Below are 19,898 nucleotides of genomic sequence, written 5' to 3'. Positions count from 1 at the left end.
GGTTGCTGGGGTTTACCACTGGGTTCCTTCCTGGATGTCACATCCCTTCTGAAGAGAAACATTCCGTCTTCGCCAGGGACGGGTTGCAAGAAAGGCGAGCACAGGACCGAGTTCTGGCTAAGGAGCCTCAGGGGTAAGTTTGCCAAGAGGCCTGTGAGTTCAAGTCCCTGTTCCTGCCCTTCCTTCTCCTGTTGGATAGCCCCGATGATGCCCACACTGTGGATGGATAGGATTTTTGGAGCTGTTTCAGCCATCCATCATCCATGAGAGCCCCAAAATCCTCAGAGAAACGGAGCCTGAGGTGGGCTGTAGTGAGCCCCGGGAACTACCTACCTACAAACTTCCCGTTAAGGCAGGGAAGGGCCCCCCCTTTACCATCTAAGCCACCACCAGTATTGGTGGGGTCATCTGTCCTTTGCAGCTGAAGGGACCCTAGAGCGTCACTGGGGCTCCGCCATCTTCCTCTCTGCTGGACACTGCTTCCTCCCCGCTCTCCACTACAGTGAGGCTTACAAAATGGGGGAGGCACTCGCTTCACAGTTTGAGGTATGTCCCAAGTCTGGCCTGGCTTCCTGGATTAGGACAGGTGCTGGATCCCAGATGCCATGGCTCCAGCCTGCTGTTGGTGTGTGGAGGGTTGGCGTTGGGCTTGTCCCTTCCGGCTGACGCAGAGGCCAGCCCTGGGCTGATCAGAGCCCCATCCTGGCACGAGGGGTCAGAGCCCCATCCTGGCACGAGGGGGCTGAGCCTGCGCACAAGCACACCTCAGGCCTGAGATGCTGCTGCTGACCTTCAGCCTTCACTGCTTCCACCCGACTCTGCCATGAAAATAGTTTGTCCTCTGAGTAAAAAGGTAATGCGGAAGCATCCACATGATGATGGGGGCTGGGCTTTGGCAAGTCAGTGTGGAGACTGGCAGCTGGAAATCTTCGCAGGCTTGGTTCGAGTGTGATCCACAGGGGAAGCATCCGCCAGTGTCCATCAACAGGGTTTGAGACCCCCACACCCTGACAGGGATGCCACCCAGTACCCAAGAACAAAGCAGCCCCATCTGTGCTAACATTAAAGGAGAGCTCGCTGACTGACAAGCCAGGAAAAACCTGCACCGCACAGGCCCATTATGCGAAAACCAATCATTGTCTCACTGGAAAGCCTCTTCCACACTCGGATGCCTTCCCAAAGGTTTTCTGTCACATGCGTTTCATACATATTTAGAAATAAACAGAGTTGGCCTGGCGTGGTGGTTCATGCCTGTAATCCTACCACTTTGGGAGGCCGAGGCGGGCAGATCATGAGGTCAGGAGTTCAAGACCAGCCTGACCAATATGGCGAAACCCCGTCTCTACTAAAAATATAAAAATTAGCCGGGTATGGTGGCAGGCGTGTGTAGTCCCAGCTACTCGGGAGGCTGAGGCAGGAGAATCACTTGAACCCTGGAGGTGGAGGTTGCAGTGAGCCAAGATCGCGCCACTGCCCTCCAGGCCTGGGTGGCGGAGCGAGACTCCATCTCAAAAATAATAATAATAATTTAAAAAAGAAACAATCAGTGTGTATCGATACAACTAAAAGACAGTCTAATTTCGTTTCATTTAAAGAGGTGGAAATAAAGAAATGACACTTTAAATAAAGGGTATGTGAACGGAAACACATTTATTACAAAAAAAAAAAAAACCCCAAAACGAAAAACAAATTCACATTGTATTGAGCTACAATATGGCAGCAGATTAAAAAAAAATATTTTTACACAGTTTAAGGTAACTCCTAACAGAACATAGCCTTGTTGCCACGTAACAGGACACAGGATTCCAAGTACTCAGTAGCGGCGAGTGAAACGGGCGTCGCTGGGCCTGCTCCCCCGGCTCTGGCCTCCAAACCCGCCCTGCATGCCACCGTGTGGGATGGGGTGGCCCCGGGAGGCCCCGCCTGGGGCAAAGCTGCCGCGCCTAGGAACAAATTCACACTGGTTTGACTGCGAAGTACTCCTGCTCCCCGGCCCATCCCAGCCTGCATAGCTTCCCTGGGTGTTGCCTGCAGGCAGGGCCCCTTCCTGATGCCCTCCCCTCCTGAGTGGCAGCAGCCTCCACAGTACCCCATGCCTGGCCTCACGTCACCCTTGGGGGAGGGGGCGTTAGCTGGAAGGACTTGGTTGTTAAGCCTCCTGCAAGGTAGGCCAATATGCAAAGCAGAGGGAAGTGGCGCCGCCCCCAGCATGCCTTACCCTGACATTCCTCCTCGGTTCATCATGTGGCCAGGCCCAGAGTGACCGGACATGCTTCTTTCGCCACCTGGAAGACAGACGTGCTTTCACACAGGGAACCTGCGCACATGGCGTGGAACCCACAGCACATTTAGCCCACTCCACTCCCTTTGGTGAGGCCCCCAGGTACCCGGAACTAGCAGGTCCCAGGAGGACACTTGGGCACAGGGACCATAGACATCCAGCTTCCTCCCAGCAGAGAGGACTCGGGAACGCCCACTGTCCAACTCCTGGGCCAGACCACCAGAGAGCAGGCGGTGTCTGGAGTGCTCTTCATTCCTCATTCCAGCACTGAGGGCAGAGCACCTCCTGTGCTCCCCCGAGGAGCGAGAGAAGGCGCGGCCTCCATCTTTCCACCACTCCCCAGCACATCCTGGTCCCAGCCCAGAGCTGCTCCTCACCTTGCCACCTCTTGTGATCCCTGTCCATCATGCCCCCGTCAGCCGTGCCCTGCCATGCCCGGTCATCCTCTCTTCGGCCATGGTCCCCCCAGTCACGTCTGCCCCTTGAAAAAGAGACATCTCTGATTTGGATTGCCCCCATCTCTGGCTCTTGTGCTAATAAATGTGGTGGCTTCTGGAGGGTGAATCCCTCTGTGTTTCCCACCCTGTACCCACATCCCAGCGACTTAGGGGCCCCCTTGTGGGGGGGTGGGGGACAGGTACTGTGGGGTGTGGGACACAAACCTGGGGGGAGGAGGCAGCCCCCGGCCCTCACTCATCCTCTTGTCAGAGCCATAGCCCCCCCAGCCATCGCGGGAGTCCCGGCCGTGGCGCTCTGGTCCTCCATGCCGTTCTGGGTAATGCTGGACATCACAGAGCCAGAAGGGAAAAAAAAGCTTCAGTGTCAGCCCCCAGACCCCAAGGCTTTTCAGGCAACATGCTAACGATGACAACGACAGTCACTCGGGACAGAAGTGCTGGCAGGCTGTATTGGTTCACACAACACAGCTGCCTCCCTGAAATCTGCAGCCCAGAGGCCCTGTGCCCTAGGCTCATGGCCTGGTACACAAAAGGTACTAGTACCAAGGCATCTCCAAGGCAGGTCCCCACAGCACCACCAGAGCTGGGAGGGCCACCAGGAGTCACCCACTAAAGATGATGCTTACGAGAGAGATTCTCTGGGTCCCACAGCTCAAATGGTTAGTGCCCAGAGCCAATAGTATTCTTACTGTCCTCTACTAAGGAAAGGTCAGGTTTATAAACCTTTAATGTGTGCATATTCTGGAAATAATTTTTACAAATTTCTTCCTTCCACAGTGAAGGAAGTATCAAACGGAGCCCTTCATCCGACCAATTGCTAGGCAAGCATCCTTCCTCACAGTCAAGTTTCTCGGAAGTTTCTGCTGGGTGCCCAGTCCAGGGCCTTGCACCTTGCTCTGCTCAAGATATAAGACACAGGACACTGAGAGATAAACGGCTGGCCGTCCGCTTGACCAGTCCCACCTTTCCCTCTTCCGTGTCATTGTTTTTGTAAACCACGTGGCTAACACAGACCAGAAGTTCTTGACCCTGCTATTTCAGAGAAGACCAAGAGAGAGCAAGTCACACTCTATGCCTCCTGATTTGATGGCCAAGGTTAATATTTACACCCACAGCCTATTTCTGTGGCTGGAAGCACTTTCCAGCCTGACTTTCACAAAAGCTAGTGAGGTAGCTTTGGCTCCACAGTCCTGTTCTTTCTCTTTCCACCAATACATATGTGGCCTCTGGGGTTTTTGCCCCATGACCACACTGTAGGTGAAAGGAAACTAGAAAGGAGTCCTGGTAAGGAAACCCCCTTGACGCAGGCTGGTCGTTGTCCATGTCCAAGTTCACCTCCCCGTTCAATGGAGAGCTCTGCCAGGGTGAAGGCAAAGATGGCAGCATGCTCCACCACGTGCAAGGTGTCCCATGTTACCACTGCCTGCTTCTCTGGCCTATTCTCTCAGCATGTGCTCTGATGCCTCCCCTCAACGAAGTAAGAAAAGGGACTCCTGAAATAAGCTCTCCTTAGTATTTGAAAATTGAACCAACATTTTTCTGTCCAACCAACCCACCTAACTGTTCAGTGAGGCCCATAAATTCTGTGCTAGTTTTCTCTACAGGGAGGTGTCACCATTTCCCTTTGGGTTAACTCTGATGACTCATTTATGACTGTGTATGTGAGGAGAAAGGATCAAACCACCTTCCACTGTTAGGAGAGCATATCTGACACCTGCAGGAAAGTAGCTGGTGGCCAGGTGTGCTGGCTCACGTCTGTAATCCTAGCACTTTGGGAGGCCGAGGTAGGAGGATCACTTGAGCTCAGGAGTTCAAAACTGGCCTGGGCAACATAGTGAGATCCCGTCTCTATTAAAAAAAAAAAAAAAAAAAAGTAGCTGGCAATGATAAACACGTTTGTACAGACGCTCCCACCTCATGTAAACCCCCCACCACCCCACCCTTTATAGGAGGAATATTACCCTCATTTCACTCTTGGGGAGACAGGCTCAGCAGGAAGGGGTGACACCAAGGTGTGACTCCAGGTCTGATTCTGGAGCCTGTACATGGAACCATTGGTGTATGCTCCTCCACCAAAGAAACCACAAGACTAGTTCTACGTTTTGCTGCATATAATTTGCCTCCAGGAGCAGGGAAAAAGGAACCCCACGAGGCTGATGGAATTCCTGAGGAGCCCGAGACAGAGCCAAGTACTTGGCTATGCTCAGCCACATTAAGGAACCAAGGGGGACAGAAGCGGGAAGCTTATGGTGGAGTCCAGAAAATGCTGGCAGGAGGAGGAAGGGCTCATGAGTGGAGTCCCCAGAGAGGAGGCATCTTCCACACAGCAACATGCTGCCCCCAAGTTTATAGGGAAAGCCACTAGAGGTCTAAGGCTCTCCTGGGAAGTATCAGTCTCAATGTAAGATGGAAGGAGAAAATGGAGCTTAGTGTTCTAACGTGCTAGCCCCCCGAAGACAATGAGCACAGACCACAGACCTAGTTGTTTTCCAAGGCTAAGCGGGGCCCTGGGGTGATGAAGGATGTCCTTACTTTCCAAAGAGGGCAGGCACTCGAGGACAGACACAGCAACCACAGCCTCCCCAGATGCACCTGTCTGAGTCAGCTGTGCGGCTCACTAGACACTTCCCAGCAGAGCCAGGTCACACCTTAAGGTTCCCTGGCACTGTTGCACGTGTGTGGTGAGTGTGGCACACACAACCCCGGGGTCAAGGCTAAAAACAGCTTCAGAGTAACTGTTCGGACTGACAGCCAAGACTAACCCCAAATAATCCCAAATTTCCATCCCACAAACCTAGACTTTTCTAGTGCTATACTTTTCTCTTTCCTCATTTTGCCTCTTGCTCAAGGAAAGGGCAGGAAGAAGGCACGCTGAAGGGAAAAGAACCCATTCTACGGGAAATTCTGTGCCTACCACTGTAGCTTCAGACTTACCTGTCCTTCTCGTTCTCCCATCATTGACCTTGAACCTTCTCTCCTGAAAAGGAATTTAAATCAAACCGTAAGGGGAAGAAGAGGCTTGTTCACAAAGAGAGGACCATCAGGCCCCCAGTGAAAAGCATGATTTCCCTAACTGAAGGCAGGAGACCTGCAGGTCTGACTCAGCATACACCTGATGAACGGAGTGGGTTCAGAGAGCCCAGGAGTCCTTGTTCTCAGTCAGAATGAGCCAGGAAAAAGGAAACCCGCATGCCCAGCAGGGGCCCAACTGACCTGTCCACCGAGTGGTCGGGGTAGCGGCCACGGTCCCTGTGGTCAAAGTCATGGAAGCGGTCCTGGCGGTTAAAGTCGGAATGGTAGCGCTCATCCAGGGCGGCCCGCTTGGCTTCCGGCCAATAGGCATCATCTCGCCTGTGAGGGGACATGAGACAGAGATAGAGGGATCCCCCACCCCAAATGTATCTATCACCTTTGTGGGAGCTGGCCCCTGCACTTCACAGAACCAGGATGACTTTCACCAAGAGTGTTCTCTGCTATAGGAGGCAAGATCTGATTTAACCCCAGTGACTGCACAGCTGTTTTGTTTTGTCCCACGCACCCACCTCCCCTGATGCAAAGCGGCCTCGGTTTTCCAAAGAGGGAGCCATTAGTTAAGCAGTCAGTCCTATGGGCTGCCTGCAGATGGCTTCTGGAGCCCTACACAGCCACCTCCGCTCAGGAAGGCCACGTGAGCCTCCACCCCTAGGGTCTCTGTCAAGTGCACCTGAAATCTCTCTCGCCCCAAGGCTGACCTCTTGCCCTGCCAGCAGCACCAGCCATGTACTGCTGCAATACACAGATGACCATAATGAACTATCATCAGAAGGATTTCGTACCAAGGCATAATAGATCCTAGAACAGTTTACAAGGCCCTTTATAGAAGTTGCATTGTATATGACCTGGGCTCCTCTTCAACCCATGCAATAGAAAGAAACAACAAACAGCAATTTTTGCCAGGTTGCAGTGCACGTGTAAAGCCTGACACAATCACTGCTGGAATTACGCACCTGACTCCTCATAGCAGCCATGCTCAGCATTTTGTGTTCATATCTCCTCTTCAGTATGTTTGAGAAATTAAAATTAATCTTACTGCCGGGTGCAGTGGCTCATGCCTGTAATCCCAGCACTTTGGGAGGCCAAGGTGGGTGGATCACCTGAGGCCAGGAGTTTGACAGCCTGGCCAACATGGTGAAACCCGGTATCTACTAAAAATGCAAAAAATTAGCTGGGTGTGGTAGCACATGCCTATAATCCTAGCTACTTGGGAGGCTGAAGCAGGAGAATTGCTTGAACCCAGGAGGCGGAAGTTGCAGTGAGCTGAGATCACACCATTGCACTCCAGCCTGGGCAACAAAAGCAAAACTCCATCTCAAAAAAAATATATTTTTAAAATTCTTTCTTTTATTTCTAGAATAAGCAAAAACAAATTACAATGTGATTTAAAAAGCCAGGACAAGGCCGGGAGCGGTGGCTTACGCCTATAATCCCAGCATTTTGGGAGTCTGAGGTGGGTGGATCACCTGAGGTCAGGAGTTCGAGATCAGCCTGACCAACACGGCAAAACCCCATCTCTACTAAAAAAACAAAAATTAGCCGGGTGTGGTGGTGGGTGCCTGTAATCCCAACTACTAGGGAGGCTGAGGCAGGAGAATCGCTTGAACCCAGGAGGTGGAGGTTGCAGTGAGCAGCGATTGCGCCACTGCACTCCAGCCTGGGTAACAGAGCGAGACTATATCTCAAAAAAAAAAAAAAAAAAAAAAAAAAAGGAAAGGGCCTTAAAGGAGGTGCAATTAGGCACTTGTGATGCTCTACATGCCTGAGCTTCCCTCCTCAGGAGGTCTGTGCCACCCTTGAACCTGATTAGTTAACCAGCACTATTTTATCCAGCCTCCTGTCTCTAATTTTTTTTTTTTTTTTTGAGACAGATTCTCACTCTATTGCCCAGGCTGGAGTGCAGTGGCACGATCTTGGCTCACTGCAACCTCTGCCTCCTGGGTAACAAGCGATTTTCCCGCCTCAATCTCCCGAGTAGCTGGGATTACAGGCGCCTGTAACCACGACTAATTTTTTGTATTTTAGTACAGACGGGGTTCTGCCATGTCGGCCAGGCTGATCTTCAACTCCTGAGCTAAGGCAATCCGCCCACCTTGGTCTCCCAAAATGTTAGGATTACAAGCGTGAACTAGCGGACCCGGCCTATGCTTCCTTTGAATGAAAGATCTCAAGCTGGCCGGTAGCGGTGGCTCACACCTGTAATCCCAGCACTTTCCAGCACTTTGGGAGGCCGAGGCAGGCGGATCACGAAGTCAGGAGATTGAGACCATCCCGGCTAACACAGTGAAACCCCGTCTGTACTGAAAATACAAAAAAATTAGCCGGGAGTGGTGGCGAATGCCTCTAGTCCCAGCTACTCGGGAGGCTGAGGCGGGAGAATGGCGCGAACCCGGAAGGCAGAGCTTGCAGGGAGCCAAGACTGGGCCACTGCACTCCAGCCTCGGCGACAGAGCAAGACTCCATCTCAAAAAAAAAAAAAAAAAAAAGAAAAAAAAATCTCGAGCTAGCTCGACTGTGAGGTCCCTAACACGATTCTGAACGCCATGTGCTAAGGGCAGCGTGGATCTGCTTACCGGTCCAGGTCGTAGGGTCGCCGTACCGCGGGCCGCCGCTCCTGCTCGTAGCGCAGTTCCTGCTGGCGCCGCAGCTCCTCGCGCTCACGATGGATGCGCTCCTGCTCGCGCCTGCGCTCGTGCTCCACGTGCATGCGTTCGCGCTCCAGCCGCTCCCGCTCCATGCGCTCCCGCTCCAGCCGCTGGCGCTGGAAGGCCAGCCTCTCTCGGGCAATCTCCAGCCGCTCACGCTCCTCGCGCTCCCACTGCGCCTGCATGCGTTGTTCGCGTTCACTGCGTTCACGCACCCTGCTGCACAACAGTAGCGCTGTAGAAGAGGACTTAGACACCCCCAGCCAGGTCCCAGGGCTGACTTTAAGTAAGACGCTGGGTCGCACAGACTCCAGGGCTGTGCGTCCACTACGTGGTCTGCAGAACCGTACACTCCAGCGGGGAGAAGGCTCTCGGGCCCATGGGAGGAGCCCATGAAGATCTCAGGAGTGAGGCCCAGGCTGTGTGTGTGTGATCAGAACTAGGCCTCCTTTCTCCAACATTTCCTGGAGCTTGACAAGTAAGTGATTTCAGGAAACAGCCAGTCAAAAATAAGCAACAGGCTGGGCGCGGTGGTTCACACCTGTAATGCCAGCACTTTGGGAGGCTGAGGTGGGTGGATCATGAGGTCAAGAGATCGAGACCAGCCTGGCCAACATGGTGAAACTCTCTCTCTACTAAAAATACAAAAATTAGCTGGGCGTGCTGGCACGCATGCACCTGTAGTCCCAGCTACTCAGGAGGCTGAGGCAGGAAAATCACTGGGGCCCGTGACGCAGAGGTTGCAGTGAGCCACTGCACTCCAGCCCGGCAACAGGAAAAAAAAAAAAAAAAGCCACAGAGTATATGCTTCATAGCGAGTGAGTGTGAATTGGAACCTTCACTCACTAGACCACAGGATGAAATGAGTCTGTGAGGTGGGGCTAGCAGGCCCCCCAAGTGTGAGGACATTAGCAGCTGTATCTTTTGGATACAGATGACATAGATGACATTTTAGTGCATTACTCCAGTCTTTTCATATAGAACAGAACAGACAGGAGCCAGACTTTTTTTTTTTTTTTTTCTGGTAGAGATGGTTGCCCAGGCTGTTCTCGAACTCCTGAGCTCAAAACAATCCGCCAGCCTCCACCTCCCAAAGTGATGGGATTACAGGCATGAGCCACTGTGCCCAGGCTCAGATTTTCTTCTTTTGATCCTTTACCTACACAGTTATAGATATACAGCCTGGGCAATATAGTGAGACCCCGTCTCCAGAAAAAATAATATTAGCCAGGTGTGGTAGTACTTGGGAGGCAGAGGTGGGAGGATCAATCACTTGAAACCAGGAGGTAGAGGCTGTAGTGAACTATGATTGCACCACTTAACTCCAGCCTGGGTGAAAGAGTGAGACACTGTCTCAAAAAAAAAAAAAAAAAAAAAAAAAAAAAAAAAAAAAAGGTGTGTGCAGGGAGCTACTTAAAAAAAAAGCACCTCAGTGCAGTATACCAACTACTGACACAGCATTTTCATTGTATTAGAAGTTATCTAGAAGTGATTTAAAGTGTACAGGAGAATGTACATGGGTTATATGCAGAAATACCACACGGTTTTATATCAGAAACTTGATCCTCTGCAAATTTTGGTATCCACAAGGGTACTGAGGCCAGTCGTCTCTGGGACAACTGTGTGTTTCTGTCCCAGCAGAAATGTATAATCTTGCCTCATAGTGTTCTGGACCCAAATGACTACAACTTCCTTAGTTCACCCAACATGTCTTGGATCCTCCCACGCCTGCCTCTGTGGATCTCAGCACTTCCCGGAAGAGCCCCTAGTATGAAAGGGCTGTGGTTTATGGGAACTTTTCAGTTGTGTCCAAATGCTCACAACCTGACGGGACACCCAAGCCCACACTTCCTTGTTCATAGGTTCCTCTAGGCCAGATATGGAGAGGGGCCTAGGGTCTGGAACACTCTAGTGTTTAGCACGGCAGGCTCCTGTGGGGGCCCCCCAGGCTGCCCGTGTTCATTACTCCCCCAGCAGAAATGCCACCTGCCAATGCCTGCATTCACAGGACTATGGGAGACTTTTTTTTTTTTTTTTCTTTTTAAAGGAATAGGCCGGGCGCAGTGGCTCACGCCTGTAATCCCAGCACTTTGGGAGGCTGAGGAGGGTGGATCACAAGGTCAGGAGATCAAGACCATTCTGGCTAACACGGTGAAACCCCGTCTCTACTAAAAATACAAAAAATTAGCCGGGCGTGGTGGCAGGTGCCTGTAGTCCCAAGCTACTAGGGAAGCTCAGGCAGGAGAATGGCGTGAACCCGGTAGGCGGAGCTTGCAGTGAGCCGAGATCGTGCCATTGCACTCCAACCTGGGAGACAGAGCAAGACTCCGTCTCAAAACAAAAACAAAAACAAAAACAAACAAACAAAACGGGAATAAAAGGGTGATTACTTTATAGGCAGAGCAGTGCCCTCCCCCCCTCCTTTTAAACTAATCGTCCTTATTTTTTATTTGCGACGGCGTTTTGCTCTTGTTGCCCAGACCCAGGCTGGAGTGCAATGGTGGGATCTTGGCTCACTGCAACCTCCACCTCCCGGGTTCAAACGATTCTCCCGCCTCAGCCTCCCAAGTATATGGGATTACAGACATGCACTACCACGCTCAGCTAATTTTTTTTTTTTTTTTTTCCGAGACGGAGTCTTGCTCTGTCGCCCAGGTTGGAGTGCAGTGGTGCAATCTCGGCTCACTGCAACCTCCGTCTCCTGGGTTCAAGTGGTTCTCCTGCCTCAGCCTCCCAAGTAGCTGGCATTACAGGCACGCACCACCATACCCAGCTAATTTTTGTATTTTTGGTAGAGATGGGGTTTCACCACGTTGGCCAGGCTGGTCTTGAACTCCTGACCTTGTGATCTGCCCACCTCGGCCTCCCAAAGTGCTGGGATTACAGGCTCACCACCGTGCCCGGCCCCCCGCCCCTCCCTTTTTTTTTTGAGACGGAGTCTTGCTCTGTCGCCCAGGCTGGAGTGCAGTGGCGCGATCTTGGTTCACTGCAAGCTCCGCCTCCCGGGTTCACGCCATTCTCCTGCCTCAGCCTCCTGAGTAGCTAGGACTACAGGCGCCCGCCACCACACCCAGTTAATTTTTTGTATTTTTAGTAGAGACGGGGTTTCACTGTGTTAGCCAGGATGGTCTCGATCTCCTGACCTCGTGATCCGCCCGCCTTGGTCGGCCTCCCAAAGTGCTGGGATTACAGGCTTGAGCCACCGCGCCTGGCCTACACGCCCAGCTTATTTTGTATTTTTAGTAGAGACTGCGTTTCACTATGTTCGTCAGGCTGGTCTCGAACTCCTGACCTCAGGTGATCCGCCAGCCTCCGCCTCCCAAAGTGCTGAGATGTGAGACACTGCGCCCAGGGGGTCCTTACTTTTAAAACTAAAGTTAGCAAAGTATTTCTTCATAGAAAAGATAAATTAGCTGTAATTCGCCAATAACGTTTGTGTTTAGTTCTTTCTTGACTTATTTAAGAATGAGGCCCTGTTGGTCCTGGAGCAGTGGCTCACGCCTGTCATCCCTGCACTTTGGGAGGCTGAGGCAGGCAGATCACTTGAGGTCAGGAGTTCGAAACCAGCCTGGGCAACATGGCCAAACCCCATCTCTACTAAAAATACAAAAATGAGCCGGGTGTGGTGGCTTGCGCCTGTAGTCCCAGCTACTCGGGAGGCTGAGGCAGGAGAACTGCTTGAACAGGGGAGGTGGAGGCTGCGGTGAGCTGAGATCATGCCACTGCACTCCACCCTGGGTGACACAGACTCCATCTCAAAAAAAAGGAAGCCCTCTCAGTGCCCTCGCTGGGTCTACCTCACTGTCTCTTTTCACGCTTTCACACCTTCTGGAGCAAATTTGGTATTTTTTTGTTGACGAGCACTACTGACGCTGGAAGGCATTCCATCTCCCTGCCTTTGTTACCTTCTACAATCTTTGGGAAGAGACTTATTTGAAAAGAGCTGTAGGTAGGCCGGGCGCAGTGGCTCATGTCTGTAATCCCGGCACTTTCGGAGGCTAAGGCAGGTGGATCACCTGAGGTCAGGAGTTTCAGACCAGCCTAGCCAACATGGTGAAACCCCGTCTCTACTAAAAATACAAAAATTAGCCAGGTGTGGTGGCGCACGCCTATAGTCCCAGCTACTCAGGAGGCTGAGGCTGGAGAATTGCTTGGAGGCGGAGGTTGCAATGAGCCGAGGTCACACCACTGCACTCTCCAGCCTAGGCGCGACACAGCAAGACTGTCTCCAAAAAGAAAAGAAAAGAAAAGAGCTGTAGGATGAAAGTTAAAACATAACAAGTCTATGAACTGAAAGCTGAAGGAGCAAAAAGGTTCACAGCTCTATCCCACCCCAGGGAACTCTGCAAACGTCCTTCCAGAACAGTCATGACCACCATTCTAGGAAAAACACCAAACCGTTCCTGGATCCCTACTCACCTATGAGACTCTGAGTCTCTCGACTTCCGAGGCTCCTTGACCTTATCAAAGGACACAACAGACCGCTTCTCTCTGCTGGCTGATTTGCGATCCTGGCTTTTGGAAGCCTAGTTCACCAAAGAACATTAAAAAGTTAAAGCAGAGGCCGGGCACGGAGGCTTATGCCTGTAATCCAAGCACTTTCAAAGTTCAAGGCGGGTGGATCACTTGAGATTGAGAATTTGAGACCAGCCTGGCTAACATGGTGAAACCTTGACTCTACTAAAAATATAAAAATTGCCGGGCGCCATGGCTCACGCCTGTAATCCCAACACTTTGGGAGGCTGCAACGGGCAGATCACGAGGTCAGGAGATTGAGACCATCCTGGCTAACACGGTGAAACCCCGTCTCTACTAAAAATACAAAAAAATTAGCCAGGTGTACTGGTGGGAGCCTGTAGTCCCAGCTACTTGGGAGGCTGAAGCAGGAGAATGGCGTGAACCCGGGAGGCGGAGCTTGTAGTGAGCCGAGATCGTGCCACTTGACTCCAGCCTGAGTGACTGAGTGAGACTCTGTCTCAAAAAATAAATAAATAAATAAGAAATAAAAATTAGCTGGGCATGGTGGCGCATGCTTGTAATCTCAGCTACTCTGGAGGCTGAGGTGGGAGGATCCCTTGAACCTGGGAGGCGGAGGTTGCAGTGAACTGAGGACACGCCACTACACTCCAGTCTGGGCGACAGAGCAATACTCTGACTTAAAAAAAAAAAAAAAAATTGCTGGCGCAGTGGCTCACGCCTATAATCCTACCACTTTGGGAGGCCGGGCGGGGCAGGTGGATCACTTCAAGTCAGGAGTTTGAGACCAGCCTGACCAACATGGTGAAATCCTGTCTCTACTAGAAGTACAAAAATTAGCCGGGCATAGAGGCAGGTGCCTGTAATCCCAGCTACTCAAGAGGGTGAGACAGGAGAATCACTTAAAAACCCCCGGGAGGTGGAGGCTGCAGTGAGCTGAGATTGTGCCACTGTATTCCAGCCTGGGCCACAGAGTGAGACTGTCTAAAAAATAATAATAAAAAATAAAAAATAAGTAATAAAATAAAAAAATGAAAAAAGTTAAAGTAGGTGTGATAGGGGAACAGGAAGAATCAGGTATATATATCCATGCCTAACCATCAGATGTGGAGGTCCTACGTGATGAATAACTTTCAGTGAAAAACAGATAATGAGCTGTTTAATCCAAACAAGCCTTACATCTTGCTTATCATAATTGAAAGACACAGAATTTCATCAACATTTAATGCTAAAATATGATCTAACAGTACATTTAATAGAGAAAAAAATGGAAATGAGTATTGCCCCCAAAAACTTCATATAAGATCAAAACACCACTTTTTTATGTCTTTTGCTTCAAAAATAAATTTCTTAATTTTCCTTTTTCCTTCATAATTAAACACACAATGAGTTCCCAAATGAAGCACTTCTGGTACACTTGACAAGTACCTTATTTGTGCCGACGACATTTTTAAGAGACCTACTCATCTTATCCCTAGAACCCACACTTTCCTTTTTCCATTTTGCAAAGGTGTTTTATAGAACAAGGGTAAAAGTCTATGACATATTATAATACTGGCACACAGAGACTGAAAGCTCCTAAGCAATCCGCTCCATTCACCAAGTGAAATGGTTCCTCCTCCGTGCAGCTCAGGGTTGACCAGGCAGGTCCAAGGTCCCTCTGCTTCCTTAAGGAGGGGCTGCTGGCAACATTGGTCCTTGGCTGGCAACTGGAAAGTTGGCTCTCAGAGTGTCCCCAGTTGACAGTTAACCAGTAAGGGTGGCTCAGTGTGCACAGACCATGCAAATAATGGGTGTTTTTTTTTTTTTGAGATGGGGTCTTGCTCCTCTCCCAGGCTAGAGTGCAGTGCAATGAACGTGGCTCATGGCAGCCTTGACCTCCCAGGTTTAAGTGGCATTCTCCCACCTCAGCCTTCTGAGTAGCTGGGACCACAGATGCATACCATCGAGCCTGCCTAATTTTTAAATTTCTTGTGAAGATGGGGTCTTACTATGTTGCCCAAAGTGGTCTCCAACTCCTGGGCTCAAGTATCCTCCCAGCTCAGCCTACCAAACTGCTGGTATTACAGGCATGAGCCACCATGCCCAGTTCACACTGCAGCCCAGCAAGAAGACAAGAGTACAGGAAGGGGTCAAGGTGGAGAGCAGGCTAGAGGGAGGCTGGCAAGACGGACCAGGTCACCATGGCATGCTCCACACTGCTGGGTGTAGGAATACATCATGGGGAGGTGCTGACACTTTCAGGGTAGACAGGGAACGCGGACCGCCACACACCAACTCAGGGAAAAGCCAACACTCCCATATGTAAATTTTAAAGTTAGCTTTAGAAAATAAGTTAACAGTTATCAGAGCAAAAGTAAGGATAAAGGAAAGCTTTCTGCATTTCTTAAAATAATTTGAGGCCAGGCGCAGTGGCTCATGCCTGTAATCCCAGCACTTTTGGGAGGCCGAGGCGGGCGGATCACCTGAGGTGAGGAGTTCGAGGCCAGCCTGGCCAACATGGTGAACCCTCTTTCTACTAAAAAGATAATGGCGGGCGCCTGTAATCCCAGCTACTCGGGAGGCTAAGGCAGGAGAATCGCTTAAGCCTGGGAGGCGGAGGTTGGAGTGAACCAAGATCGCACCACTGCACTCTAGTCTGGGCAACAGAGTGAGAACCTGTCTCAAAAAAAAAAGTTTGAGATTTCTACATTTTCGAAACAGCAGACAAAAGCTTTTTTCAAATGAAGCTTAGTAATTCCCTAAGACGCACACAGAAATACAAACTGAAAAGAAAAGCAAAATACCCTCGTTAGAAAATTAATACTCACTCTCTCTTTGGACCCGGATGTTTTTACACTAATCACAGGCACCCCTTTGGATTTATCCATTACTACAGTCCGTTCAGTCCCTCGACTTCCTACAGAAAAGACGGGGAAAGTGTAAGTGGAAAACCATGAATACCCAGATGAGAAAAACCCTCTGCAACATGAATCCAGTTTCCGTTGCCAGCTAATGACAGCAAACTAACAAACCCCACCAGGCACAGAAACAAGACAGAATCTCCTGGGCTCATCAGCTGCCCACCTGACTTTGTGGCTCGAGATCGCTCTGAGGGGCCAGGTTTCTGATCATCTTGGTCCTTACTCTTTTCTCCACTTCCGTCGTCACCCTTCTTAGCATCGTCTTTTCTGTCACATTTATCATCCCTCTTAAGGTTTGCAGATCTATAAAAAACAGACGTGTTGGCTGGGCGTGGTGGCTCATGCCTGTATTCCCACCACTTTGCGGGGATGAGGCGGGCAGATCACATGAGACCAGGAATTCAAGACCAGCCTGGCCAACATGGCGAAACCCCATCTCTACTAAAACCACAAATGGGCATGGCTATAATCCCAGCAAATCGGGAGGCTGAGGCACGAGAATTGGTTGAGCCAGGGAGGTGGAGGTTCAATGAGCAGAGATCTTGCCACTGCACACCAGCCTGGGCAACAGAGTGAGATTCTGTTTAAAACACCCTGCCCCGGCCAGGCACGGTGGCTTACGCCTGTAATCCCAGCACTTTGGGAGGCCAAGGCAGGCGGATCACAAGGTCAGGAGTTCAAGACCAGCCTGGCCAATATGGTGAAACCCCATCTCCACTGAAAATACAAAAATTAGCCGGGTGTGGTGGTGCACACCTTACTCCCAGATACTCAGGAGGCTGAGGCAGGAGAAGCGCTTGAGATCACACCACTGCACTTCAGTCTGGGCGACAGAGCGAGACTCCCTCAAAAACAAAACAACAACAACAAAAAACGCCCTGCCCCTTTAGTTTAGCCAGGGAGGAGGGGTACCTGTCACTGTTGCTCGACTTCTCCTTTTTCCCGTCACTGTCTCTTTTGTCAGAGGTTTTCTTTCCCACAGGTTCATTTTTGGCCTGAAAAAGAGAATCAAGTGCGAGTATTACCTCATTTCCTAACGTGGACTATATCCTGGGAAGAAAACGGCCACTCACTTTCTCCACAGAGATCATCTTTCCGTGGAGCTCCGTCTTGTGCAGGTGGTTAATGCATTTTGTGGCCTCTTCTGCTGTGGACATCGTGACAAAACCGTAACAGCGAGCTCCAGGACTCCGGGCATTTGTCACAACCTTGGCGCCCACCACCTCAAAGGAAAGCAAGCAAATATGACTCAGACATGAAGCCCACTGAGCGGGGCATGGGGATATGAACACCCCACAGGGAAGTCTGCTCATCAGGGGTCTGACAAATGTTAGACTGGGGAGGACAATGCTACTAATGCTTCTGTTTCACTGTTGTTCCTCCAAGGACCTCTGGCCAGTTCTAATCGCTCATCTAGTTCCTCAAGGGGGCCAGGAGGGCAGTGTAGGGGAACAGACAAAAGGGAAATCAAACAAGGTTCTGCCAGTGTTCCTTTAATATGGTCTAAAACTTGTGAAGAAATGATTCCAAATATACAGTCATGCTACGTAGGTGGTAAATTACGAAGTGATGTGGGCAAAAAACAAAAACAAAAACAAAAAAAAACAAAACCAAAAACGGCACAGACTGATGCAAGGAAAGGTCTGTAAGCCGCGCTCTGGAACTCAGATCTGCCCTATCGACTGTAACAAAACTCAGTGACGTGTTTCAGTTACTGTAGACAAGTTCTTTCCAGTCTACTTGGTTCTCTCAACTCCAGCAGGATGCAGTAAGGGTCGCCCTTTGACGGCAGAAGACACCACGGCTCAGGAAAAGCCCCGCAGCAGCCAGTGGCCGAGGCTGGTAATCACGCTCATCATGCCACATGGAATTCTAGTCCCAGAGGACATTCCCAGAAAGGCCCGGTCCTCTAATTAACCCAAATCAGGCCTGCTGCGCTCAAGACACTACAGTCTCCAGGGCAACACTTCCCTACTGAGCACACCCACCCGCTGGGGGAGTCAGGAAAGGGGTTCTAGTAGGGGAGACTTGGCACAGGTGTTGCCAGCCACACACCTTTTATCACTGAGGCCCAAGAAGCCGTTAGTTATGTCCGTAATAATGACAGAATTAGTTTTATCCTTTTTTTTTTTTTTTTTTCCTTTTTTTGAGATGGAGTCTTGCTCTGTCCCAGGCTGGAGTGCAGTGGCACGGTCTTGGGTCACTGCAACCTCCACCTCCTGGGTTCAAGTTGTTATTCTGCCTCAGCGTCCCAAGTAGCTGGGATTACAGGCATGCGCCACCACGCCCGGCTAATTTTTGTACTTTTAGCAGAGACAGGTTTCACCATACTGGCCAAGCTGGTCTCAAACTCCTGACCTCGTGAGCCACCCACCTCGGCCTCCCAAAGTGCTAGAATTACAGGCATGAGCCACCACGCCCAGCCTGTTTTACCCTCTTTTAAGTTCTTCGAAGTCAGTATCAGGGAAAACACTTGGTTTTCTATATTGCAATGTGTTGAACCCTCACTGTGTAACACAAAGGATTGGACTCCTTCCTTTGGCGGTCCCCGAAACTGACTCTGAGAGAGACGAGGAGCCCTGGATGCAGGAGGCTGTTTGGGAGGCGAGTCTGGGAAACACCAGGGAGGAGGGGAGTGAGAAAGCACAGGGAGGAGGGCCAGGCAGTTGCGCTGGGAACTGCAGGTAGGGGGCTGGTGCCATCAGCCCCACCTTCACGGGCTCAGGAAAGGCAGGTGCTGCAGACAAGAGGCGGCTAGAACTGCCCCCAGTGGTGAACTGAGGCAGCAACTTTGAGAGCCCCCAGCTGCTGAGGTGAGGTTCAATGGACGCAAGACACCCGTGGTGAGGACCCCTATCATCAGACTCCAGGGTCCCTGTTCTGAGTTCTGAGTTCCAGCATCACGAACGCTGTTCTAAGAACACTGCTGCCTCCCAGACATGCTGACCAGCACCCCCACCAGCCAACCCTGGCAGCCCAGCCTGAGTGCGACGTCCTGAGGACACAGAAATGGATCCACGAGCCATCCCAGGGAAGGGGGCAAGCTTGCAGAGAAGGGGGGGAAATACAGCGGTGATGTGGGCTCTGGAAGCTTCCACACCACTCTCACCTCTACCTGTGGAGGGGCAGACCCTCCCCAGCCATTAGCAAGTGTAAGCTCCTGGTATCTCTCAAAGAACTCACTGAGGGGAGAAGATCTGCATGTAAAGGTCACACAATGCTGGTTTCAAAGTATCTTCTCCAGAAAAGCTCTGGCACTTACCTTCCCATATTTGCTGAAAAGATTCTTCAAATCTGTAGCTCTGGTTGTAGAAGAGAGTCCACTAACCCAGAAATTTCTACCACAACTGCTGCGACCTATTTCAAAAGAAAATTCTAGTAAAAACCCAAATACCCACAAGATCTCAAGTCTTACAGACAACCTTTCCAAACCAGACATGGTTCCCACTTTTCCTGAGGCAGTGGCAGCACTAAAAGCCAAATGGGGCTGTGGGCCTGACCACTGTCCTCACCAAGACCCCCCAGTGCAACACCAGGCCCAGCAGCACTACCACAGGGCCCATCACAATACTGAGTGGGCCTATTGGGACAATGTGAGGTTTCCTAAGAAAGTTAGCAATCGCGGGCCGGGTGTGGTGGCTCATGCCTGTAATCCCAGCACTTTGGGAGGCTGAGGTGGGCGAATCACGAGGTCAAGAGTTCGAGACCAGCCTGGCCAACATGGTGAAGCCCCGTGTCTACTAAAAATACAAAAAATCAGCCAGGTGTGGTGGCGGGCGCCTATAATTCCAGCTACTCGGGAGGCTGAGGCGGGAGAATCTCTTGAACCCAGGAGTCGGAGGTTGCAGTGAGCTGAGATCACGCCACTGCACTCCAGCCTGGGCAACAGAACAAGACTCCATCTCAAAAAAAGTTAGCGATCGCTTAATTACTGGAGGAAGTGCAGTGTGCAGCGACCATGTAGCAAAACAGCCAACCCTGGTGTCAACAATGCACCGTTTCTCTTTCCACCTATAGCTCTGTATCTATCCCATGTTTTTACTCCTTTAGAACACTGATTAAAGAAGGAATTTGGTAAGGTAAAATTATTTCTCAGTTAATG

The 19,898-nt window shown here is 50.8% G+C and overlaps 1 protein-coding gene across 4 annotated transcripts in view; it reads right to left on the bottom strand.

Annotated features, from left to right (window-relative positions):
* Positions 1-1,624: 1,624 nt before the first annotated feature.
* Positions 1,625-19,898, bottom strand: part of SAFB (scaffold attachment factor B) — a 45,775-nt gene continuing 27,501 nt past the window's right edge. The window contains exons 9-21 of one of the 4 annotated variants that reach the window (XM_009252634.3): positions 19,059-19,153; positions 16,870-17,019; positions 16,709-16,791; positions 15,960-16,099; positions 15,704-15,792; positions 12,837-12,943; positions 8,346-8,633; positions 5,953-6,090; positions 5,674-5,716; positions 2,944-3,062; positions 2,659-2,762; positions 2,219-2,285; positions 1,625-1,943 (exon numbers count right to left, since the gene is read on the bottom strand). In XM_009252634.3, coding sequence (XP_009250909.1) covers positions 1,814-1,943; positions 2,219-2,285; positions 2,659-2,762; positions 2,944-3,062; positions 5,674-5,716; positions 5,953-6,090; positions 8,346-8,633; positions 12,837-12,943; positions 15,704-15,792; positions 15,960-16,099; positions 16,709-16,791; positions 16,870-17,019; positions 19,059-19,153 — 1,553 coding nt within the window. In that variant the 3' untranslated portion in view covers positions 1,625-1,813. 4 annotated transcript variants of the gene reach the window in all.

Source organism: Pongo abelii, chromosome 20, assembly GCF_028885655.2.
Source record: "Pongo abelii isolate AG06213 chromosome 20, NHGRI_mPonAbe1-v2.0_pri, whole genome shotgun sequence".
In the NCBI taxonomy this organism is placed as follows: Eukaryota; Metazoa; Chordata; class Mammalia; order Primates; family Hominidae; genus Pongo; species Pongo abelii.
Note: the sequence above shows the minus strand (reverse complement) of the source record. Positions and strands in the feature narration are given on the sequence as shown.